This window comes from Miscanthus floridulus, chromosome 5 (genome assembly GCF_019320115.1).
Source record: "Miscanthus floridulus cultivar M001 chromosome 5, ASM1932011v1, whole genome shotgun sequence".
Taxonomy (NCBI): Eukaryota; Viridiplantae; Streptophyta; class Magnoliopsida; order Poales; family Poaceae; genus Miscanthus; species Miscanthus floridulus.
This window is the reverse complement of record NC_089584.1, coordinates 64,345,812-64,371,705: the sequence shown is the minus strand read 5'-3', so window position 1 is coordinate 64,371,705 and position 25,894 is coordinate 64,345,812. Positions and strand designations below refer to the sequence as shown.

The 25,894-nt window shown below is 48.5% G+C and overlaps 1 protein-coding gene across 1 annotated transcript; it reads left to right on the top strand.

Moving 5' to 3' along the window:
* The first annotated feature begins 14,421 nt into the window (after nucleotides 1–14,421).
* Nucleotides 14,422–23,494, top strand: LOC136452254 (uncharacterized). The gene is made up of 9 exons (XM_066452874.1): nucleotides 14,422–14,643; nucleotides 14,723–14,779; nucleotides 14,881–14,956; nucleotides 15,044–15,123; nucleotides 21,347–21,396; nucleotides 21,489–21,573; nucleotides 21,714–21,812; nucleotides 22,093–22,569; nucleotides 22,904–23,494. The coding sequence occupies exons 1-8, from the start codon at nucleotides 14,494–14,496 to the stop codon at nucleotides 22,324–22,326; spliced, it is 831 nt and encodes a 276-aa protein (XP_066308971.1). The 5' UTR covers nucleotides 14,422–14,493; the 3' UTR covers nucleotides 22,327–22,569; nucleotides 22,904–23,494.
* Nucleotides 23,495–25,894: the final 2,400 nt, after the last annotated feature.

Sequence of the window (25,894 nt, the reverse complement as noted above, 5' to 3'; positions counted from 1 at the left end):
CGGTTGTGGCCTCGCTCGCAGGTCGCAGCTCGCGCAGCGCGGCTCCGGCAACCAGGGGCCGAGCTCCCCCCCCCCCCAGCAGCCAGGCCGCGCGGGTTCCGACCGCGTCGCCGCGCTGCTGGCCTCCCCCAGCACCGTCGTCTTCGTCTTCGGGTTGTCCGTGCCCCGGGAGGCGCATAGGGTCGGGGCGGCGCGTCCTCGGTTTGAGGCGGCCTTGGCGCGCGCAGGCCTGGGCTGGGTCCGACGAGTTATAGTGGGCAGGGAGCTCACGGCCGGCGGTGCGGCGACGCGGCCCGCGCAGGGGCGCACGCGGCCGTGCGACCATCGCGCGCATCGATCGCGGTGGGTGGAGCGGTGGAATCGCTGGGTGCTGTCGGTGGGCGCGCCGGCGATGGAGGCTCTAGGCAGCGAGCGGCTAGGCTCCGCTCGACCCTAACGTCCACGAGGCCAGCTGCGCCACCGGCCCCGACGCCCGCGCGGCTGGCTCCGCCCCCCGCCCTGGCGCACGCGGGGCTCCCTAGCCCCAGCGCACGATGGAGGATAGGACGAAGACGACCGACGGAGGAAACGAAGAAGGGTGCGGTCAATAAGCAACGTGAGGGTATTTGGGACTTTTTTTAACACAGATCGATACCGTTAGATAAAAAAGTGGACGGAATGACTTGGGAGACAAAAAAAAAAGTAAAGTGTCATGGCACATAGGTGCGTTTGAACTTTTTAGTGGCACGTAGACCGCGACCATCTTTTATAATGGCACGCAGGTAAAAGGCTCAAAGATAGTGGCGTGCTGGAATGCAATGCAAGTTGCTGCAGGCCTACAGTTGTTCTTTAGACACATTAGCAGCAACTCGTGATAATGTAGGATTTGCATGGGGAAGCAGGCTGATGGGCATCCAACGTAGCGGGGCACCTCACCAACATATCTACTTGGTCATATGGTTGAGCTTGCTCCACCTTTCGGAAGCCAAAGTCGATGTCCATCTGAATCCCACCGTTCTGCCGGTCAGTCTCCATTTGCTCCATGAAGGCGCTGGGAAGAACGGGCCATCCTGGAGACGCACATAGAGTGATGACCTTCTCCCGCTTGGGGTCTAGGCAGAACCGCTGGACATCAGGTATCGCCGATGTCACGCCAGAGTAGGTCACCTCCATCGTTGCTCGTCCGCTGCTGCATACCTTGACCCAGCTGTTAGTGCTTTTAGCGCGTAGTGTAACGTTGAACGATGGCCGCACAACGTCTCCGGCCGATTCGAAACCGGTGTAGGCGATGGGTTCCAAGGAGAACTTTATCCTCCAGGCGTTGTGGAGGGCTGTGAAAAGCTCGTAGGACATGAAGCAAGCTGGTACGAGAAACACCAAGAAAGAGACGATGACCAATAAGCTGGACAAGGCGGGACGAGCCTCGTCATATGAACCAGACAGGAGGCTAGCGTTGCTATCCATGACCTCAGTTTTCACTACGTAAAAAATAATTTTTAGCAACGGGATGAATTTTTTTTGTAGGGATAGCCGGTGATGGAGCCGCCCCTACAGTGGCGTGTTCAAGGGTCCAGACACCAGCCGCCCTTACAAATAGAATAGCAGGAGCGGCTGATCATACGAGCCGCCCCTACAAATAGGTCTAATTTATAGGGGCGGCTCACTCACCAGCCGCCCCCGGCGTTTCTATTTGTAGGGGCGGCTGGTGATTGAGCCGCCCCTACAAATGGCCCCGTATAAAATACCTTCGATTTATAGGAACGGCTCAATCACCAACCGCCCCTACAAATGACCCATATATAGCACAACTGCAGCACCTTCTTCTTTCTCGGGTCACTCACTCCAACCCGTGAAAGAAAGATGGGGAGGCCTTGGACACCTCCTAAAAATTGCTCTACTAAGGGGGAAAGGTTTTTGTCTCAAATCATTTGATGGAGAGATCGTAGAAGGTAAGAAAATGATATTCCACACTTTTTTGAAGTTTTAATGGTTGGTCAGTGAGTAATTAAAGTTTTATTTTTCTCTCTCTTCTATGGTGCTTGAGCTACTTATGAAGCAAATTAGACCTAAGTTTTAAATGTACTAGGGTAAATTAGGGAGAGGAACAAGATCATACCCTTACTTGGTCCATGTTTCTTGATTTTTGTGAACAATTAGTTAGTTTTATGTATGTTTCATGTGCATATAGATCTAGATTTAGGGTTTGGTTTTTTTATTAATTTTGTTTTTATAAATTTATGTTTGATAAAATTGGACTAGGGTTTGTATGAAAGATATTGGATAAAGTATAATTGTTGCTAATTGTTGTCTTTAAAATTATTTATTGTAATCAATAAATATGTATTTTAATTATTTATGGATAAATGGACCATTAATTAATTTTTCCCTATCATGGTGTGTTTGTATGCTTCATGTAATTATATTAGATTTATATTCATATATATCTGAAGTATATACAATTATTCTCAAGTAATTATTAATTTGATTCATTTTTATATATATCTGAATAAGTTGTCCTTTAATGTTTGTTTTATTGTTGTAAAAGATGGAGTACAGGAACTCTTGGATGTATGGTTCGTTAAAGTTCACGGCAGGTTTCCGTGAAGAGGTGGATAAATTTATTGAAGCCGCAAAGAAGCATGCAACGACATTGAAAAAGAATAAGGATACAATTATTTGCCCCGGTAAAGATTGCAAGAACCGTATGGCATGGACAGATGTGACTATTATCAGATCACATTTAATTATGCGAGGATTTGTTGAGGACTATACAGTGTGGATTCATCATGGTGAAACGAATATTATTAACGATGAGGATGATGAGGAATACGACGACGAAACCATAGAATCCCTGTCCCAATATTCAGCAGAGCTTGATGCACGAATGAATTTCGAGTTTGGCAATGAACAAGGTGGTGATGCCGGTGGTTGGGATGGTAATGACGAAGGTGGTGTCAATAATGATGGTGGAGCATGTGTCGGAGATGAAGATGATTTGGAAGACATGATTCGAGCCCTTAGACCAGAGATTTTACTAAATAGCCCAAAAGCACTAGAAAATTTGGAAAGGGTGACAAAAGTATCGAAGGAGACTGTGTATGGTGTTGAAAAGGGTTGTCCGACACATTGGACATTGCTACGTTTTGAGCTTGAGCTGCTCATCCTGAAGGCTAAGTACGGCTGGTCAGACTGTAGTTTCAATGATCTATTGCATCTCCTATCATGGGTACTGCCATAACCAAACTCAGTTCTCACCAACACATACCAAGCGAAGAAGGTCATAAGTCCATTGACAATGTGGGTTGAAAAAATCCATGCATACCCCAACCACTATATACTTTTCCGTGGCGAAACATTCAAGTCACTGGATAAATGTCCCCGGTATGGGGCCAGCCGGTACAAGAACAATGACTTTTACGGTAGGGATGAAGCCTTCATGGGGAAAAAGAGTAATAAAAATGGTACAAAATGTGGTACAAGAATCTTAGCCTCAAGAGGACACTCCATTAGGCAACGATGCAAAGCAGAGAAGAATTCCTGCCTTGGTAATGTGGTACCTGCCAGTGACCGACCGCTTGAGTCGTATCTTCCTAAACCCTAAAGAAACCGCACTCATGACATGGTGGGATGATGAGTGCAAGGTGGATGATGATAAGATTGCACACCTGGCTGATTGTAGTCAGTGGTAAAGGTTTGATGAGAAGCACAAAGAAATCAGCGATGACCCAAGGAATATACGGTCTGGCTTGAGCACCGATGGAATAAATCCCTTCAATGAGAGGATGAGCGACCACAGCACATGCCCAGTGATCTTGACCATGTACAATATCCCAACATGGTTGTGTTAGAAGAGAAAGTACCTTCTCCTCACTATTCTTATTTCTGGCCCTAAACAACTAGGCATTGATATAGACGTGTTCCTTGAACCTTTGATGCAAGAAATGGAGAGGCTATGGAGGCATGGGGAGCATATGTACGATGTGTTCCAAAAGGAGGACTTCATATGTAGAGCAATAATATTTGATACTACCAATGATTACCCCGCGCTGTTTGCTTTGTCTGGAACGATCAAAGGGAAGACGTGATGCTTGGTTTGCTTGGATGGTACTACATGGGTGTACCTGGATGCATCCAAGAAGATAGTTTACCTAAGGAACCGACACTTCTTAAAGACAAGTCACAAGTACCACAGTAAATTGTTCTTTAGATTTTATGACAACACCATAGAGATTGAAGCCCCTCTGGAGAGACGTCATAACAGAGAATACGTGTACAGAATGGTGAAAAACATACACGTCGTCTATGGAAAGAAGAATCCAGATGGGACGAACAGAGATAGAAGCACACCTCCTATCGAAGGCGTACCTTTCAAGAAACAATCGATCTTCTTTCAGTATCTGCCTTATTGGCCAGACTTGGAGGTCCCCCATGCCATTGATGCTATGCACATATAGAAGAATATCTTTGAGAGTCTCATTGCTACCTTGATGGACACAGGCAAGTCAAAGGATGGTCTAAAAGCACGGAAAAACATGGTACAGCTAAACATGATGCCATAGCTTCACCCGGTACCTGAGGCTAATGGAAAATACACTCTGCTCGTGGCGTGCTTCAACCTAACACCAGACGAGAAGAGAGCTATATGCACTTTCCTGAGGGGATCAAAGTCCCGACTGGGTTTTCAGCAAATGTGAAGAAGCTAGTATCGATGAAGGACTTGCCAATAACACACTGCAAGGCTCACGATTGCCATGTGATGCTGATAGTATTTCTACATATTGCAATCAGGGCTATAAAGTCAGAGTTCTTGAAAATGGCCATCATCCGCATGTGCTACTTCTTTTCGAAGATCTCACAGAAGATGATTGGCAAGCAAGAGTTGAGTGACCTACATGAATTTGTGGTGGAGACATAAAACCAACTGGAGATGTGTTTACCTCCTGCTTTTTTTGATATAATGTCACATCTCATGATTCACATGGTTCATCAGATACAGGCGCTGGGCCCTTGCTACTTACATGAAATGTGGTCCTACGAGCGATTCATATCGGTTCTAAGTCGATACATGCATAATCGAGAATACCCAGAGGGCTCTATGATAGAGGGTTACAGTACTGAAGAATTCATCGAGTGCTGTTAAGAGTACCTAAAAGTACAAAAAGGGATTGGTAAACCCGATTCTCGTCACAAGGGCACCAGTGGTAGAAAAGTGTTCATCGACCATGATTACAAAGAGGTGAGTCGAGCGCATTATAGTGTCTTGCAGAGTACACAACTGATGCAACCGTATATTGATGAACACTTGGCTATCATTATGGTAGAGAGAAATGGCCGTTCGGATGATTGGGTCATGAAACAACACAAGCAACGACAAACTACATGATTAAAGAAACAAAACATACCGCCTGGAGAAACCATAGATTCTATTACCATCACTAGGTTGGCGGACGGGCCATCGAGACAAGTGACATCTTGGAATGCTTATGACATCAATGGGCATATGTACTATACCTACGCAAAGGATAGTAAATATATGAACCAAAACAACGGCGTTTGAATAAAGGCTCTTGATAGATTGGGGCGAAAGATCCAATACTTTCGCATCATTGAAGAGATATGGGAACTTGACTATAGAAGGGATATAACGGTGGCCCTATTTTGATGCCGTTGGATCAAACAACACCAACTGAACGAGATCGGATTGAGAATCCTAGACCTCGAGAATCTAGGCTACCAAGATGATCCTTGGGTGCTCGCTTCACGTGTCGCACAAGTTTTCTATATGTCTAACCCACAAAGTAACCTCCCCCCAAAGAAGAAGACAAAGCACGTGGTTGCCTCTGGGAAACAGCACATTATTGGATTGATGGCGTGGACGATGTTGAAGCTTACAATAACTACAATGAGATGTCGCTATTCACAGACTTTCCTAAGAAGATCAATGTTGTAAAAAAAAACCTACCTAGAGACATATTGCCATGGGAACAAAAAGGTGTCAAGAAGAAAGTCGTTATAGCGGGCTAGCTAGTTATTGAACGTGGAGTGTTTGTGTAAGTGTGTGTTTGTAAGACTTCATTTATGCATGCGTGTGAGACTATATATTTATGTATGTGTGTAAGACTACATATTTTATATGTGTGTGAGACTACATTTATGCATGTGTGTGAGACTACCCTTTGTAACATCCAGATAAATCTATTTGAACATCCACTCTATTACTACTAAAACTTTATGAAATTACTTAACACTTTATGAAATGAAGAAATGACCAAAATAAAAGTAGGAGGTCTTGATGAATTATACAACTTTTATATTCATCACCTTTACAACTAAAATCATTTAGTGTTTGAAAATCAGGTTTAAAGCTGTCATTTTCTGAAATTCAAAAATTGAATTATTCAAACTTAGTGACAAAGATAGATGACTAGACTAAAATGATAGAGCATGATTTTAAAAAATTTTAGGAAAAAAAAACCATTACATTTGGAGTTAGTATGAGGGAGAAAAACTAGTTACAAGTTTCAGCCACAGATTAAAAGGAGAAATCACACTTGTTCATCATTGATCATCATGAACAGTTGTGATTTTTCTTTTTAATCTCTAGGCAAAATTTGTAACTAATCTTTCACCCTCATACTAACTCCAAATGTGATGGTTTTTTTCCTAAAATTTTCTAAAATCATGCCCTATCAAGTTAGTGTGTTGATTTGGTCATCTTTTTCATTTGACAAAGTTTGAGCACTTTAAATTTTCAAATTTAAAAAAATGACAAGTTCAAATGAGATTTTCAACCATTAAATGATTTCAGCTGAAAAAGTGATGAATATCAAAGTTGTATAACTCATCAAGATCTACAAATTTTATATTGATCATTTCTTCATCTGACAAAGTGATAGTAAACATTGTTCACAAATCAACATGTTTCTCGTATAGTTCATGAAACTATGAGTCATATGTGAATTTGTGAACAATGTTTACAAATACTTTATCACATGAAGAAGTGACCAAAATAAAATTTGTAGATAGTGACGAGTTCAACAACTTTTATGTTCACGACTTTTATTGTTGAAATCATTTAAGATTTCAAAATCTTGTTTAAAGTTGCCATTCATTGAAATTCAAAATTTCAACTATTTCAATTTGGTCAAATGAAAATATTATCAACATAAAAGTTGTACATATTGATGAGTTCTACAACTTTGGTATTCATGAGTTTTTTATCTGAAATCATTTACTCTTTCAAAATATTGTTTCAAGTTGAAATTGTTTGAATTTTAAATTTTGAATCGTTCAAACAAAGTCACATGACAAGATGACAAAAATAAAAGTTGTACATGTTGATGAGTTATACAATTTTTATGTTTACAATATTTTCATTTTATTTTATTTAATGTCATAAAATCATAGTCGAAGTTTTAAAAATACAATTGTTTTTATATTACTTTGTGTTTTTGTGATATAAAAATACAGAATTAATAATTTAAAAAAATAGAAAATATTTGTAGGGGCAGTTGGATCAGGAACCGCCCCTAGGTGCGGCTGGATCAGAAACCACCCCTACAAATGCATTTGTAGGGGCGGCTGGATCAGAAACCGCCCCTAGAAATCGGCCTAAGTATAAATACAAGGGCGCACGGGTGAAAACCTGTAGGACGCTCTCTTCTTCCTCCGACGCCGTCAGGCTGCCCACTCCTTCCCCGGCGCCCCACCAACGCCGCCTCTCGGACCTCTCCCGACGCCCGCGCCCCCTCCCTGCACCCGCGCGCCCCTCCCTTCACCCACGCGCCCCCTCCCCGCACCCGGCCGACGGCGCTAGGGTTTTCGACCTTGAGGTGCCGCGGCCTGCTCCCCGCCCTCCTGTGGTCCAGGTGCGTCGGCCGTCCATGCTTCCTCCCACGGCGAGAGGCCACGGTGCCCGAGCTCTCCGGCGTCCGCACTCCTTCCCTACCATCCACAACTCCAACGGCGGGCGGCCTCCGCGTACCTCCACCGGTGTCCGCACTCCTTCTCGTGCTCTCCGGCGTCCGCGCACCTCCACCGGCGTCCGCACTCCTTCTCGAGCTCTCCGATGAGTGTGCTGATGCTTTCTTCCAGCTCTTTGCACTGTTTTTTTTGTTTTTCCTTCAATGGCTCAATCAGCAGCAGTGACCTCTCATCATCATGGCCAGTTCATTAGGCATGTTCTCCTTGGTGGCATCGAATGGATGTGTTGAATTTAAATCTATTTGTTTTTCTTTGTATATGAGTGCTGCGGCAAGTTGCATTGGCTAGTGTGTTTGGATCAGTGCTAAATTATGCCACTACAAAATGCCTTCCTTTTTTTGTTATGGATAGTTTCCCCTGGTAGATAGATAGTTGATTTTGAAATTAATAAATCCTGAATTTTATCCTCATTTTTTGGTTGTCCGTCCTTTGTACTGTTATGTAGTATTAGGAGCATGAGATTCTCTCAAAGGGGAACAGTGCTATGAAATCATGTGGAATAGTAATGAACAGTGTTGTATGGATACAAAAGTTGCATTGGCGTTCTTCACTTCTTCTAGGTTCCTTGAGATAACAATGTTAATGAATATTCAGTTTCGTTGATTGCTCTTTATATTCCAATTTTTTTCCATCCATATGACCCAAACCTTTTGTCTATGATTTTGTAAAATATCTTAGTTGTCTTTGGAAAATTAGGAAACTTAATCTCTCACAGTCACTAATCAACAACTTTGATGTCAGTGTTTTTTATGCATGATGCAGCATGACCTAAGCACTAGTTCTGTGTTTTGTTTGAGCTTATCTATTGAAGCAAGCTAGTAATTGTCACAAAAAATAAATCAGTTTGTATTAAATCAAGCAACATCTAATAGTTTGATAAGCTGGAGACCCAAGAGGCAGTATCAAGGATACTAAAATATGCTGAAGGCAAGGAGAAGGGCTCATTCAATCCTTCTAGAGAGAGGGACGAGCTTAGCCTTGGCTTGGAAAATAAGGAGCACATAGGCCGCACCAGGGGGCTAGGGAAAAGGACGACTTGTAAGCAAGGATTCGAAGAGGACAGGCACATGTACAAGAAACATGATAGAGACTGGGAGACTAATCTTGAGCTCCAAGTAAAGGCTCTATTTGCGAAGGCGCTGGAGGAGCAAGGACTATCTACAGAGCCACGGATATTAGTGACGCCGCTAGGAGAACTGGCATTAGTTGGCAGCCCTCCGAAAGTTCCTAGCAACCAAGGTTCCACTGCAGCCACAATCCCCATCGATCGCATACGGGAACCAACTAGTTGCACCTTGGTGTTTCTTAGCGACCGGCAGAACACTGTGATGGAGGTGGCAACGGGTGTGGCACATTCTCCCGGTGGCTTACACCACAATAATAAGATACCGCCGGACTACACTATGGTCGAGGTGCATACCGTAAAGCCCGAGTTCATGCAGTGGAGGATAGACTACACAACTCCTGAGGGACTGGTGTTACTTGGAGACGTTATGGGGCAGTTCATCCTCTAACACAAACGGGATATTATATTGACTGCTTCTTCGCCGCGTCTCCCTCTCCCAAATTTGGAGCAAGTTGTTGAGGTCGGAGAGATATTTTCACCATCTCATGACCACCACATTCCTGAGATGCCACATTCTTCCCCGCCTCCTAGCGAGCATGTGCCTGATAAGATGCCACAACCTTCTCCAGCTCGTACCGAGCAAGTGCATGATGAGATGCCACAGTCTTCTCAACAAGCACAACCGATACATGAACAACGAGTGCCTCCTAAAGAAGGTGATGCATAAGAAGATGAGGACGTGCCTAAATAGGAACTTTGAAAGAAGCATCTAATCATCATAAGGCCAGTTTATGTTCTGATGAAAGACATCTCGTCGGTGTCCAAGTGGTATTCCTATGACTAGTTCAAGCCTAAGAATCAAGTTAAAAAGGTCCCATCACGGGGTTCTGAGGAGGCCGTCACTAGCAAACTCCACCAAATTGCAAAGTAGTATCCAAATGTTGATGACATCAAATGGTCAAAGGATTGCCCGAAAACATATGAAAGAGGCAAGCCCTTCCTACCAAACCGAGACATCCAGCGCCTACCACTTGGAATGAGAAGGTTCCATGATTGGTACTTGCGTGTTCTCCCAACGAGCATAGACCTCATACAAGCATGCTTCCCCACCGGCACATTTGGAAGCCCAACCAAGAAAATTGTCTTTGACTTCAATGACATACACACATGCTTTCACCTAGGAGAAATGGAGATGAATCTAATTCGCACATAGTGCCTGTAAGTCCTTGTCCTCCTGATATGATATGAATATAATCTTTGAATTTTATTGTAACTAACCCACACCGTGATTTGTAGAATGCAAGTGCACATTATCAAACAAATGCCAAGTGTGAAAGCCAGGTATCTAGACCCTCAAGCTATAGCCCAAATAAATTTTAATTGCCCTAAACAATGGAAACTGGATGCCAAAGAGCTAGCTGCTGCAAAGACTCTTCGGGAGAAAGACCACATCCGTACGGCGAAACTAAGGGAAGAGTCCCTTAAGGTTGCCGCATACATTGCCTTGGCTTTCAAAACTCTCCAACAACACTCTACTATATGGCTACCATATAACTTCGAGTAAGTTCAACTCTATACTTAAAGCTTTGTTCAATATATTTTATTCGATGTAAAAGAGCTTATCTAGTTCTATGATTAAATCCATGCAGCAACCACTAGATTTGTATAGCCATCGATGTCGGGAGGAGCATGGCATGGGTCTTTGATTCAATAGATAGGGACCCAGTGACATACAAAGACTTCATATCGATTCTCAAGACGTATACATATCGACAATCCTCATCAGCTTATATATTTGTATACATACTTATAACGTTTACTTTTGGATACTAACAAGTTATATTTGCTAAAATAATTCGAACATGGCATTTAGGTTCTATGTCACTAATCATCATGGAAGGCATGATCCAGCAAGGAAGGAAAAGCTGGCTATAAAAACACTATGTGCGGTAAGTGTAACTTACTTCTTCAGTACTCCATTACATGGCTGTCAAAAGTATTACTTAATATTTTCATATGCAAAACACACAGTGCCCTAAGTAGAACCCTGGGAGTGCACATTGTGGATACTATATATGTTCTACGATGAGTAACACCGGTGCCTACAGGAGACACCCCTTAAGGGTAAGTTTGAATCTCTTCACCCGTAGTATAAAAACTTCATACATGGTATGAAATACTAAACCGAAACTTGTTCTCTTGTGGTGGAAAGAAGAGAAAGGAATGAAAATAGACCCATACAAGGATGACCAACTCTTAGAGCTCATCGGCGACCTTTGCAACTTCATATTGGACCAGATTGTACACGTCAAAGGTGCCTACCATGACCGAGAGTCTAACTTAGGTAGAAATCCTCAGTACCAACACCTTCGTGAGACTAAAAGGCTAGCTCTAGGATGTTGATAACAATGTGTATGGAATTTGTATATTTAATGACGGATTGTATATATTCTTGTGAATTGGACTTGTAATTGTAGTTTATATAATACTCTTGTGCTTGTAATCTAAGGGGTTCGGAATGCTGGTCGCAGGGCGTTCGGCAACGCGAACGTGGTTCAGAACGTTGGTCGCAGAGCGTTCGGCAATGCAAACGCGGTTCGGAACGCTGGTCGCAGGGCGTTCGGCAGCGCGAACGCGGTTCGGAACATTGGTCGTGGGGCGTTCGGCAACGCAAACGCTGGATGGAATACGCAGAAACAAACAGTGTTCTGGTCGAATTTGAATTGTAAATTTGATTTTTTTTACGGGAAAATGTACTGTAGGGGGCGGTTCTAGATTGAACCGCCCCTACAAACAGGTATTATAGAGGCGGCTAGTACTACAGCCGCCCCTACAAATAAATTTGTAGGGGCGGCTGGTACTATAGTCGCCCCTATTAATACGAGCCGCCCCTACAAATAGATTTGTAGGGGCGGCCTGAGAACCGCCCCTACAAATGCATGATTTGTAGAGACGGTTCGGTAGGGGTGGCTAGCCAAACCGCCCCTACAAAGGGTTACGAGCCGTCCCTAAAAATAGTTTCTGTAGTAGTGTTTTTCGGGACAATAAATAGGCTTGGTATATGTTATCTATTATTAATAACACTATATATAAACCGTGCTACAGAGGTCAGCTCTGCACAACATGGCGTGTGCGGCTCGGACATTGATCGAGAAATCCGCCCCGGCCGCAGGAACATGGCGTGCCCGGCTCGAATAGAGTAGGGTACCATCTGAATTGATTTCAAGATGCCAGTTTAATTTCCAGCTAGGACCTACTCAAAGGCATGTACATGGTCCGGGGTTCCCGGGTTTTGGTTAATTTCCGCCCCTACCCGCTTGTGTAGCATATGGAACACGCTGGGTTGGTTTCCAATAGTTTCAATGTTGGCTCGATGAAACAATGGATTGGGTTGGTTTGTGGTTTCACCAGGTTCCGCACGGAGGGCGACATTGTGATAGGCGAAGGCTGCTAGGGGCGCACTAGCATCCATGTCACCACGCTGAACGGCATCGTGAATGTGTGAACTCCCTTCTCACTCTCACCGTCTTCCTGTGCATGGCGTGGCGGCCCTCCTCCAGGCTCGCCGACGACACCGACTGCATGGGCGACCCCGGTGCCGATGAGACCACGCAAACTCTGACCTTGTCTCCTTCCAGGTGCTCGCCTTCGTGTACTCCCTCTTCAGCTCTATAGGCCTCTAGCATTGCGTTCGCACCTACCATCGCCGCCTCATGGCCGTGACAGCGTTCGTGTCTCCTCCTCCTACGTGGGTGCGTGCATATGTTCAGGGACTCAATTGCATCGACGGCAAGAGGTCATGTCCACCTCATGAACGGTGTGCATACTCAGCTTCTAATATTTTGTTTGAGGTGTTGATTCACTTCGCCTAAGTTCATCACTTTGCCTAAGTTGAAGCCACTTCTGCACCCTTTGAACTATCTTGAAAAACACTAGCAAATGATGTTAGTCTAAATGGTCGTATTGATCATTAACTAAAATCTATAGTATTGTCACTTAATTACCATAACCTAAATGGGTCTTTCACCTAAACCAACCCTCCTCCCTAGGCATGTCTTTCTTCTCTCTTCTATTCTTCATCGCCGCCATCGAGTCCCCCATACTTGTCGCAACTGCTCTAGCATTGAGAAGTAACCTTCCGTGCTCCGGCACCTGCCCATCTCAGCACTCGCTACCACCAGACGTCACACCATGTCTAAATGGAAAACAACACTATGCAAGGCCGTGAATGGGGCCGTTTGAGACCATCGTAGGAGCATTGCCATGGCGGCAGCATCTTCGGCGTTTGCCAACAATCCGCGCGAGACACAAGGCTACAGAAAGGTCTTCTTCAGCGACGTTGCTCGCATCAGACCGTGCCTGTAAGTGAGAGTGATTCGGCCTGTCATTGCTACGCCCTTCTTATGGCCAAGGGTGGTGGGTAGGTGACATAGGTCCATGCGATCGTGGTGGCACGGTGGGGCAGTGGTGGTGGCGACATGAGCAAACTTGTGCGGGACACGGCGACATGACGCAAAGGTAGTCGCAAAGCAGTCGGATGCACAATTGCAGCAGGCAATGGCTGCGGGCCAACCGCGCTACACAACACGCCATGCCGAGGAGGCGCATGTGCTCCAACATGCCTAAACATAAGGTCATGGACAAATTTATCCCTTCAGGTGGCTTAAAAATAAAAAGAGGATACATGAACTGAGAAAAGTAGACAAAAAACACCTGAATCGAAAGAATTTGCAGATGAAATATCAAATTTTGAATGACATGTGAGCGTGCGTGCGTTCATAAGAATGAGTATGCGTGCATTGTGAGTGTTTGCATCATACTATGTAATCTCAAAAGAAAAGGAAGTAAGACGAGTGAATTCAACATCAAATATTGAAATTTCTCAAAAATTAAGGCCCCGTTTAGATCCTTATAGATAATAGCTCTATGTTAATAATTATCTTTTTTTATCTAAACAGGTGCAATTAATAAAATAGCTAATTATTAACTAGACCTCTAGATAATAATTATTTTACTAGTTGGACCAAATAGGATAATAGCAGCTAATAACTATCTCAGTAGCATTTTTAATAAAATAGCTAATTATTAACTAGACCTCTAGATAATAATTATTTTACTAGTTGGACCAAATAGGATAATAGCAGCTAATAACTATCTCAGTAGCATTTTCATTAGGTGTGCATCTAAATACCCTTTAGCTAATAGGTAGTTACTAGTTAGCTAGCTAATATTAGATATGAGGTTAACATTTATACTAGTATTCTTAATATATTCATACGCAGCTCTATTGCGTGTTTGAAAAAAAAAACGCTTATACCAGTATATGACAGTCTTTTTTATACCCCGTGCCCATCTTAAAAATGGTAAATTTACCCCAAAAAAACATTGTTGAGTATGGCAAATATCCAATTTTCTGCACGGCGGCAGCGAGCGGCAGACCGGCAGCCGAGAGACCCTAGCGCAGCATGGCTTGGACGGCTGCGGCCACCCTGTGCTGCCGCCTCCCCTCCGCCCGCCGCCCTCCCTCGTCCCGGGCTCGGTGTTCCGCTGCGCAGAGCCCCGACGCCGTGGACAAGGAGTACGCCGACCTCAACCTCCGGCCTCTGTACCCCAACGTCTGCCGCCACCCTTGTTCTCTTGGTCCCTATCCCCGGTGCTATACCAATCTTACCGCTCATCCATCTCTGTACGCAGAGGGGCCATCACATGCGCATACGTCAGCACGTGAACCCGCTCAGCTCATCCTTCTCGGTAAAGCACTCCTAATTCCCCACCCATTTTTTCAAGATTGCCAAGCGAGCACAGGCACTCGTATTTTTCCGCTAATTTGTGCTCTGTTTTGCGGTGCGTAGGAGCCCACGGAGCCACCAGAGTGGAAGGAGGTGTTCGACGACCCCCTGCTTCCCCTCATGGTCGACATCGGCTGCGGTGCGCAAGTGCTACTTTTATTTAGTTTTATCACTGTGACAGTTGGTTGCTTGTAGAAGGATGTTCTCAGGGAATCTTGATGTCCAGGTAGTGGGAGGTTCTTGATTTGGCACGCGAAGAATTCTGGCAAGAGGCAGAACTACCTTGGGTTAGAAATCCGCCAAAAGGTTTTAATTGGTTTTAAGGTTTCAGCTTGTTTAGTTTCTGGATTGGATTTTTTTTTTTTTTGGATGTATAAGTGGCAGGAGCTTTGCCTTTAAGTTTAAGAGAGAAAGAGAGTTCAAAACAGTTTTAGAAACAAAGCACTGGGAACCTCAAGCAGTCTGATAGTCGCTGAATTCTTACTATTGGTAGTAGCAGAATTCTTACACTCATCGAGAGAGGATGATACTAGGAGTTGAACAATTTTCTGGTTTATTTTTCACACAAATGTCATGCCAACCTGAGGAGTTGGGGATACATATTTATAGGCTGCTAGCCAGTCAAGCATATGCCAAGATGCTAAAACAGATGTTGTCCTAGATGCTAAGGTGTTGTCCTAGATGCTAAGATGTTGTCCTAGCCAGTCAAGGATGTTGTCCTTGATGTTGTCCTTGAGCAGCAAGACCACCATGCAGCCACAAGGATGCTGCAGCCCCACAAAGACCAGTCAACACAGAGACTTATCCCATCATTCTCCCCCTAAGTCTTGTGCGTCGTCTTGTGGAAAAGTTGAACCATCCCGGTCCTGGAGCAGAGCTCAAGGAACTTGATCCTCCCAAGAGGCTTGGTAAGCAGGTTCGTAAGCTGGTCCTTGGTGTTGATGTAGCTTGCCTTGATGCTCCCTTCCTCCAAACAGCCTCGGATGAAGTGGTACCTCACCCAGATGTGCTTACTCCGTTCATGGAAAACGGGGTTCTTTGCCAGGGCCAGAGCGGACTTGTTGTCCATCCTGAGCTCCACTGCTCTAGTGTCTCTGCCGAGGAGATCACCAAGCAATCGAGCGAGTCAGAGCACCTGAGTTGAAGTGGTGGAGGCCGCTATGTACTCGGCCTCGCAGCTGGACAGGGCCACCATCTGCTGCTTGACCGACTGCCAGCTAACGAGGCACTTGCCGAGGAGGAAGAGGATCCCGCTCGTGCTCTTGCTGGTGTCGATGTCACCGGCGTGGTCGCTGTCGCTGTACCCGACGAAGTGTGCCACCCCAGGGCACCTAGGGTAGTAGATGCCGTGGTCGAGAGTCCCCGCAACGTAGCGGATGATCCTCTTCACAACCTACTGGTGCTCTGTCGTCGGTCGCTGCGTGAACCGACTAACGTAGCTGACGAAGAATGCCAAGTCTAGCCGTGTGTGGGCGAGGTAGCGAAGGCTCCCCACAAGACGCCGGTACTGTGTAGCGTCCACCTCCTCTGTCGTGCTGTCGCGGCTCAGCTTCAACCTCTCCTCCATCGGAGTGAGAGCTGAGTTACAGTCGGTGAGCCCAGCTAGCTCAACAATGCGCTTGGCGTAGGCAGTCTGTTGAAGCGTGATTCCGGAGTCATCCTGGTGCACCTCGATTCCCAGGTAGAAGGAGAGAGGCCCCAGATCACTCATCTGGAAGATGGCCTTCATCTCTTCCTTGAATGCCGCCACCTCCGCATCCTTGGTGCCGGTGATCACCAAGTCGTCGACGTAGACACCCACCAGCAGAGCATTTCCTCCACTGCCCCGTCGGTAGATGGCCGCCTCGTGCGGGCTTTGCTCGAAGCCCATCCCCTTTAGCGTGGAATCCAACTTGGCATTCCACGCCCTCGGTGCCTGCCGCAAGCCATAGAGGGCCTTGCGCAGGCGGAGCACCTTGCCCTCCTTGCCGGGGATCGCAATTCCTTCAAGTCGCCGTTAAGGAACGCCCACTTGACGTCCATATGATGAACACGCCAGCCCTCCTGGGCAGCTAGCACAAGGAGGAGTCGCATGGATTCCATCCGTGCCACGGGAGCAAAGGCGTCGTCGAAGTCGACCCCCTCCTGCTGCACGAAACCTCGTGCCACCAAGAGAGCCTTGTGCTTGATGATGGCGCCGGCTTCATCCCTCTTCAGCTTGTACACCCACAATCTCCAATTGCATCGCGGTGCGCCATGCCGCGTGTCTCTCGGCCTCTGCAAACGACCGAGGCTCACCGTCGTCACACGCAAGGTGCAACTGCGCCTCCAGGTCGTGAGGCACCAGTCCCGGCACCGGCTGGTCGCCGAGAAGGTTCTCCATCGTACGGTACCGCAACGGCTCGCCGTCGTGGTATGCGTCGATGCGCTCCTCGTCGTGAGAGAGCGGAGTAGCGAGCTCAACCGGGCTGTGCTCGACACGAGCTAGTGTTGGAGTAGACGTGCCCGGAGAGGTGCTGGAGTGCGTGGCGGTGCCGGCTGTGGTGGAGCCGGCGAAGAACTCATCGCAGCCGAGGTCCTGGCTGGAGAGTGTGGTGCTGTCGGAGTAGCAGTCGCCGGGGTCGGTGGAGGCTCGGGGACTGGGGTAGACGCGCTCGTCAAAGAAGAGCTGCCTACTCCCCCAGCTCCCTCGAAGTGGACGTACTCGACAGTGAAGTCGTCGTACGTCGGAGCCGAGCCGTCGTCCACTGCCTTGTCCCACGCCCATCCTCGCCCTTCGTCGAACACAACGTCGCACGCCGTGCGCACACGCTGTGTCTTTGGGTCGAGAATGCGGTAGGCCTTCGAGCCCTCCGCGTAGCCGATAAACACTCCCGGAGTGCTCCTGTCGTCGAGCTTGCTGATGTGGCCAAGCTCCTTGGCGAACGCAAGACAGCCGAAGACCCGCAAGTGGGAGACTGCCGGCTTGCGCCCATGCCAAGCCTCGTACGGCAGAGTACGGCGTCCTGCCGTCGAGCGCCTTGGTAGGCGAGCGGTTGAGGATGTAGACGACCGACACCACCGCCTCTCCCCAGAAGACAGCCGGCATCCCCCTCTGCTTGAGAAGGGCCCGAGCCATCCCCACAACCGTCTGGTTGCGCCGCTCGATGACGCTGTTCTGCTGCGGGCTGTACGGCGCGGAGTAGTGGCGCTGAATGCCCTCATCAGCGTAGCACGACGCGAATTCAGCCGTCGTGAATTCGCTGCCGTTGTCGGTGCGCAGCACGCGCAGCTTGCGGCCGCACTCCGCCTCTGCAGCAGCCTGCGAGCGCCTCATGGCGTCCGCAGCCTCTCCCTTACTGCCGAGGACCATCACCCACATGTAGCGGGAGAGGTCGTCGACGAGCAGCAGGAAGTAGCGTCGTCCTCCCGGTGTGGCCGGTGTCACCGGGCCACACAAGTCCCCGTGCACAAGCTCGAGCCTCTCCTTGGCTCAAAAGCTCGCCCGCTGGGGAAAGGGGAGTCGCCTCTGCTTCGTCAACACGCAGACGTCGTAGAGCTGCTCCACATGGTCGAGGCACGGCAGGCCTCGCACCATCTCCGTGGCACTGAGCCGCTTCGGGGCCTCGAAGTGAAGGTGCTCGAAGCGCTCGTGCCACTGCCATGCCTCGTCATCCCGACGAGCAGTGAGACAGAGGGGTTGTGCCACCTGCACGTTAAGGACGTAGAGTCGATTTGCGCTTCTGGATACCTTGGCAAGAAGGCGGCGACGGCGATCCCAAATCCTCATGACTCCATCCTCAACCACCACGCGCGAACCGTTCTCATCTAGCTGTCCCAGGATGATGATGGAGTTCCTCAACGCGGGGATGTAGTAAACTCCGTTGAGCAGCCTGTGCTCACTAGACACGGTGGTGAAGATGACGAAGCCGACGCCCTTGATCTCCACGCCGGAGGCATCCCCAAACTTGATGGAGCCTCGGACGCTAGAGTCAAGCTCGGTGAAGAACTCCCGCCGACCGGTCATGTGATGGGTGGCGCCGGTGTCGAGGCACCACTCGTCAGTCTTGTCGTTGCCGGAGCCGTCGCCGAGGAGGGCGTGTGCTTTTGGCTCGTCAAGGTGGAGGAGAGCCGCAGCAGCCGGTGCCGCTGGAGGTAGCTCGATGCTTGCATGTGCCATGAACAGAGTCGGCTCCTCCTCCGCCTGTGCGATGTGGGTTTGGCCGCGTCGTGGCTGTCGACAGTCCTTGGCCCAATGGCCAAGCTGGCCGCAGTTGCGGCAGGTGTCGTCTCGTGTCGGCTTGTGCTTGCCGGCGGCGCCGCCCTGGGCACCTCCGCGGGCATCACCCTTGGCACGTCCTCGCGCCCCGGCCTGGGCGTCTCTGTGCGCCTTGAGCGGCTTGCCACGCTTGCGGCCGCCTGTCGCGGAAGAAGGCTTTCCCTTCTTCCGGTCACCTTGGCAGGCAGCCCACTGCTCCCGAGTGAGAAGGAGCTTCCCGCCAGTGGTGATGGGCCCCGAGAGAGACTGTGGCTCATCGCTGTCGACGACCTTGAGGAGACCTATCGCCTCCTCGATCACATCGTGGAGAGATCCAGCAGGGACGCGATTGAGCGAGCCATCTGCTTGTACTTCTCGGGGACGCAGCGGAAGAGCTTTTCGACAGCTCTCTCCTCGCCGTAGGTGTCGTTGCCGAACTGCACCATCTTCTGCAACAGAGTGTTGAGACGAAGAGCAAAGTCATCAACGTCCTCACCTGGCTTGAAGGCCAGGTTCTCCCACTCCTTGCGAAGTGCCTGCAGTGTGGACTTGCGGGCGCGGTCGCTGCCGATGCGTGCCGCAGCGATGGCGTCTGAAGCCTTCTTGGCAGTCCGCTTGTTGGTAAGCGAGAACTGCATCTCGGACGGGACTGCAGCGATGAGGGCATCCAACGCCCGTCGATCCTGGTCGTAGTCGACGTCGCCGTACCGGACTACCTCCCACATGTGCCGCACCTGGAACTTTACCCTCATCACCGCAGCCCACTCGACATAGTTGGTCTTAGTGAGGGTAGGCCACCCACCGCCGGGGCCGACGTCTCTGACAACAGCCTGGAGCCCGTGGTAACCACGGTATCGATCCGGGGAGAGAGAGCCACGCTACCCGTGAAGGCTGTGCTCTCCATCGACCCGTCCGCCACCATTGCCGTGCGCGCCTCCTCCTGGAGCGCCACCTCCGTGCGCGCCTCCTCCAGGAGCGCCACCGGCGCGTCTGCGCCTGTCTGGGCTGCCGCCGCGCTCTTGAGCGTGCGTGTCGGCGTCGAGGTCCGCGTCGGCGCTGTCGTCAGCAGAAACAGAGCTACTGATGCTGCCGCGCAGAGCCTCGACCTCTGCTGCCACCGCACGCGCTGCATCCGCCGCCGCCGCTGCTTCCGCCTCCGCTCTAGCTGCTGCTAGCTCCGCCGCTGCCAGCCTCGACGCCCTTGCCGCCGCCGCAGCGGTCTCTGCCGCCGCTCGCTCGCGTTCCTCTGTCGCGGCAAGTTCGGCCTCCTGCCGACACCGCGTGGTCGAGGCGACCGAGCGCTGAGACTGCCCTGCGGACATGACGCGCTACCGGGGGGGGGCTGCTGCGTGGGGAGAGGGCTGCGCAGAGGGAGAGGAGTGAGCAGGAGCGGCCGGAGCTGCTGCTGCTCCCAGCTGGGGCTGTTGCGCGGCTGGGAAAGGAGATGAGCAGGAGATGCTCAGGCTACATGATAGTACAGCTCTGATACCACTTGTTAGTCGCTGAATTCTTACTCTTGGTAGTAGCAGAATTCTTACTCTCATCGAGAGAGGATGACACTAGGAGTTAGGGCAATTTTCTGGTTTATTTCTCACACAAATGCCGGGGATACATATTTATAGGCTGCTAGCCAGCCAAGCATATGCCGATGCTGTCCTAGATACTAAGGTGCTGTCCTAAATGCTAAGGTGCTGTCCTAGATGCTAAGATGCTGTCCTAGATGTTAAGGTGCTGTTCTAGATGCTAAGATGCTGTCCTAGCCAGTCAAGGATGTTATCCTTGAGCAGCAAGACCACCATGCAGCCACCAGGATGCTGCAGCCCCACAAAGACCAGCCAACACAGAGACTTATCCCATCACAGTCCACCCAAAGCGTGATACAGCACACAGCCTGCACTCTCACAGCACGAAGCAAAGAAAATGAACCACAGTCGATGTCTTATTTTGCTTTCAAAGGCACTCACTGTGCTGTTTGGAAACAATTCTCAAAGATCATTCAGTTTCATTCTTTCCAGAGGTTCCACATTACATAGATTGCCAGGCCGTTGAAACATTTTGGCATAAGAGGCATAAGTGTACACCAGTCTCGAGCGGTCCATTGCACATAATTCGAAGACTCCAAGTTGTCTGCCATGAGAATTTTGCCTTGTATTAGCGTCCAAGCAAATAATTTAAATTTGCATTTGTTTTCTATGTGAGCCTTCCAAATTAGGTTTGGTTTGTACCAAAGATAGGAGCCTTCGAATTGTATCCGGTACTCATGCATTGTTAAAATTGTAGTTTCGTGATGTTCTACTTATTCTGTTTCTGTAGTTGGTGGAGCGGGCACAGTTCTGGGTGAATGAATTGGAGCTTATGAATGTGTAAGTTGCCTGACATCTGAATTCAGCATTTGCTCTTTCTTACCGGTGCAGTAATGTAACAGCACTTGAAATTAATTATTCTCTTTCCACAGCTGTTTTATGTTTGCAAATGCAACAGTATCTTTTCAGAAAATCATATCGTCATACCCTGGTCCCTTGTCACTTGTTTCAATACTGGTGAGTGTAGCTGGGTCCTGCATCAGTCCTTTAGTTATATCTGTCGGCTCGGTGATAACTATTCTGATTCAGTGCTTTGTTATTTCCTGATGTTATGGAAATGGAAGTGAGATTTCAATGACTATTTGCTGGTTTTGTAGTGTCCTGATCCACACTTCAAAAAGAGACATCACAAAAGAAGAGTTCTGCAGCAACCATTGGTCGATTCAATCACAAAAAATCTCTGTTTAGGTGGACGGGTATGTCAATTCTGTATTCCAAGCTTTGTCTTTCTAATCTCAAAGGCATGAACCAGTTACTTCCAAATGCTGTAATAATCATTGCTCTACTCATTGCATGGCGATAGTTAAATCAAGATAACCTAATGCATTCATGCCATACATTTTAATTTTGAACTAAGGCCAGTTTTCGTCATGTACTTCATTTTAGTTTTTGCTGTTGTGATCTCCCATGTGTCTACCATGTCTGCACACATGTCCTTCATTTCTTCAAGCTAACATCTCAGTGTATTGATACTAGGTTTTCATACAATCAGATGTACTAGAAGTAGCTGTAGACATGAGAGAAAGGTTTGATGGGTACTCTGGTATTTTGGCACATGTTAATTATGTCGATCAAGATCTTCAGTGTGACCATGAAGGATGGCTTCTGGACAACCCAATGGGAATCCGGACAGAGCAAGAAATCCATGCAGAGCTTGAAGGAGCAACCATATACAGGATGATGTACCAAAAGATTAGAGATGCTTCTTAGTAACTGTTCATCAGCTACACAAGTTGTCCAAGCAGTAAGGTTTTTCAAGAATGTGCATTGCATGTATTTCATTAAGAGAAGTTGGGAAAAAACAAAGCAACCAAGTACAAAGCCTGCCGAACCAAAACAAAGAGAAGTCCAAGCAGTGCATCACAAGTTGCCTTCACTACATCGAGCTGCATTACATTTCTGACAGTGCACTGTGCACATCTCATCTTTTTTTCACCCGATGCAATGAGTTAGGTGGTGTTTGGTTGCCTCTCCTAAATTTTAGTCGTTGTCCCATCGAATGTTTGACATGCATGGAGTATTAAATATAGACTAATTACGAAACTAATTGTATAGTTTGCGACTAATTTGCGAGACGAATCTTTTAAGCCTAATTAGTCCATGATTTGATAATGTGGTGCCACAGTTAACATATGTTAAGGATGGATTAATTATGCTTAAAAAATTCGTCTCATGGAGTACTGACGGCTTATGTAATTTATTTTTTTATTAGCATCCGAATACCCCATGCAACATCCTCCCGACACACCTCCTAAATTTTAGTCACCGGATCCAAACACCACCTTAGCCAATGCTTGATGAAGATGACTCTGACAAGGCTGTTCATTTGTTACATCAAATCATACCTATGATGTTTAGCATCTGCTGGGGTATTTTATTCTGTCAAGAATTCAGGTCTGGAATTGCTCGTCTATGGGTATGCAGACAATTTGTAGAGACAATCCAGCTGAGGCTACTCGATGTACACTAGGATTGTTCAAACTTGGTTCACTCTGGACACTGTTTTGTATCTTGTATTTAGTATAGGAAAGGAAAGGACGCCAACCATTCCACATTAACTTTGTTTGTTTTGAGATGCAGGTATGTTTTGGTTTAAAACAAGAATTGTAGAGCTGTTTGTTTCTCTTGTTGCAAGTTGCAACTACATGGGCGTGGGAGGACATTTTTTCCAGTGAAGCTGTTCCCCTCCAAGCTAATTACAAGAAGTGTGGATAACTGTTTGTTCCATTGGTTCCACGCTAGATGGTTCAAAAGTTCTTGTAATTTTTTGTGCATGGCTTGGATGTTTGCCTCTGATTCAGGATGGTTGAACCTTCTCTTTGATTCAGTTCATTTGACTTTTGTGGGCAAATTACTATTCAAGATTGCATAGTTTGGTCAGATAATTTTATGCAAAATGCAGTTCATGATAACTTATGCGTGCTAGCATTTCACATTCTCACAAGCTCCATTTTCTAGTCTTATAAGTGAGCCGGTCTTTTTTTTTACTCTTTAGCTTACTCCCTCTGTCCCAATATAATTGATGTTTTATTGTTTTAAGTTTGCCTTAAGTCAAGTCATTTTAAGTTTGGTCAAATTTGTAGAAAAGAATATTGATATTTACGACATCAAATATAAAAATATATTTGCTACTAAGAAGCGCTCGTTGTTCCATCCTCGTCGGCGAGGGGCGGAGCGTTGTCAAGATTTGACTTTGGGCTCGTCATGTCCACGGACGAGCGCCCCCCATACGAGCCGGCCACCACGCTGTGGTACTGGTACCAGGCGCGAGCGCCCCCCATAGGAGCCGCCCGGCACGGTGTGGTACCAGGCGCCACGCGCCAGAGATGTTGCTGGAGAAGCCCGACTGCGATGCGCAGGTCTCTGTCTGGTCCCTTGGCTGCGTCAGCGTAATGGTGGAGCTCATCGATAACGGGAGGCCTCTGTTCCCACAACTAAGGATAACTCTGTGCGATCTTCGATGTGCTCGGCGTCCCTGACGACAGCACGTAACCGTGGTTCGCGTCCACATCATTTGCCACCCAGGTGATGCCGGAACTGGACATGCAGCGGTGCAACCTCCTGCGAGATCTATTCCCCGAGACGGAAGGATTCGAGGCCTCAGTGGCCTGCTCACATGCCACCCCAACAAGGCCGCACGCTCAAGCACTCAGCGGCCCGTTCGGTTTACCCAGAAGTCAGCTTGTTCGACTCACAATAATTTAAATAGAACAGTGTTTTTCAACTAATTTCAGCCAAAATTCAGCCAGCCGAACAAAGCCCGCCAAGGTCGACGGTCAAGAAATAGAATCTTGCGTCGACGTTGCCCAAGAGACTGCATAGACAGAGGTTGCATGCTGTGTGCGTGACTTAGATTTCCGATCAAGTATCATGTAAAAATAGTCTGTTGTTGTGAACAGGGCTTAACTAAGCTCCTGTACTGTTTGTGAGCACCGTGGCGATGTAAATTGCAATGTTTCAATTGATGAACCATTTTCGGCTGTGCTTTTCAATGAGTTTGATTGGCCTGTCTCTGAATTTTGGTACGCCAGAGAATCGACTATGAATACTGGTTTAAGTCACATGAACAGCAATGCTTCACTATGATTGCAACGTGTAACACACCAGGATCGAGCAACAGGTTCATGCTACTTTAGGATCAACATTGCGTTCTATGCACATGAATAACTAGGAAACAACATTTGATACAGCTGCACAAACACATGATACATCGGTGCAGTGTCTAAGAAACTGAGGGCGTGTTTGTTTCCCTGGAGGTGGCTCATATGGCTGGCCAGAGACCGACTGGATTGGGACATGCTCATCGCGTGCAACTACTCATGTTTGTTTCTGTGTACGAAGATAGCCAGACCGAGGACCGGACATTTGTTTGGTAGGCTGCACAAGCAAATACGGTTACCCTGCATCAGCTCATGGTAGAGTTACCCCCTTCTTCTTCCCAGCACCTGCCACTGAGACATTTGCACAGACACCTTAAGGTCACGAACTTCAGCCGGTGACCACTGGCCAATCCAATCCATGGCGCGTCGACCTGCCTAGGCTGCCACCGTTCTTGTACCTCTGCCTCACCTCCATGCTCAAACCGGCGCCGGAGAGAGAGAGTAGAGACAGAGGAAGAGAAGAGAACGGAGATGGAGGGGAGGGAGCACGTCGTCGTCATCCACAGCTGTGCCCAGGCACCAGGTCGGCGTCGTGGATGGTGCTGGCCTGCCGGTTAGAGCGGCCGTGGAGCCCGCGCCTACGGCCTGCGCAACAGCGTGGCCCGCGCCCGCGGCTTGCTCCCCAGCGGCAGCCTGCGCGGCGGCGGCGCCTGCGGCTGCTCGCCCGAGGCGGCCTACGGTGCGGCGTCGGACCTCGCGTCGGCGCCGCTCCTCCGCAACAGCTCCGACTCGGAGGCGTCGCTGTCGCTGGCGTCCTGCCGCTTCTCGCTCTAGTCCTCGTCGGCCTCGTCCGGGCACGACCACGGCGACGTGCCCCGCCTCTTGCTCGACTCCGCCGCCGACCCCAACCCGCCCGGCATCCGCCTGGTCCGTCGCTCCTCCCACTCCCACCACCGCCACTCCACCTCCTCCACCCGCGCCGGGCGCAGCGGTCTGCAGGGCAGCATGGGCCGCGCCCGCGGCGTGCGCGGCGGCAGCGGCCTGCTCGCCGGCGGCGGCCTACGTGGCAGCAGCGCCCCGCGCCGGGGGCCTGCAGGACAGCGAGGCCACGCCCGTGGCTCGCTCGCCGGCGGTGGCTTGCGTGGCAGCGACCGCGTGGTTGGCGAGCTCCTGGAGAA

Excerpts from the sequence above, each read along its gene's own strand:
- LOC136452254 (XM_066452874.1), top strand. The coding sequence starts at position 14,494 with ATGGCTTGGACGGCTGCGGCCACCCTGTGCTGCCGCCTCCCCTCCGCC. Across the intron at positions 21,397-21,488 it reads GAATTGGAGCTTATGAATGT|CTGTTTTATGTTTGCAAATG; the intron begins GTAAGTTGCCTG and ends CTCTTTCCACAG. Across the intron at positions 21,574-21,713 it reads TGTCACTTGTTTCAATACTG|TGTCCTGATCCACACTTCAA; the intron begins GTGAGTGTAGCT and ends CTGGTTTTGTAG.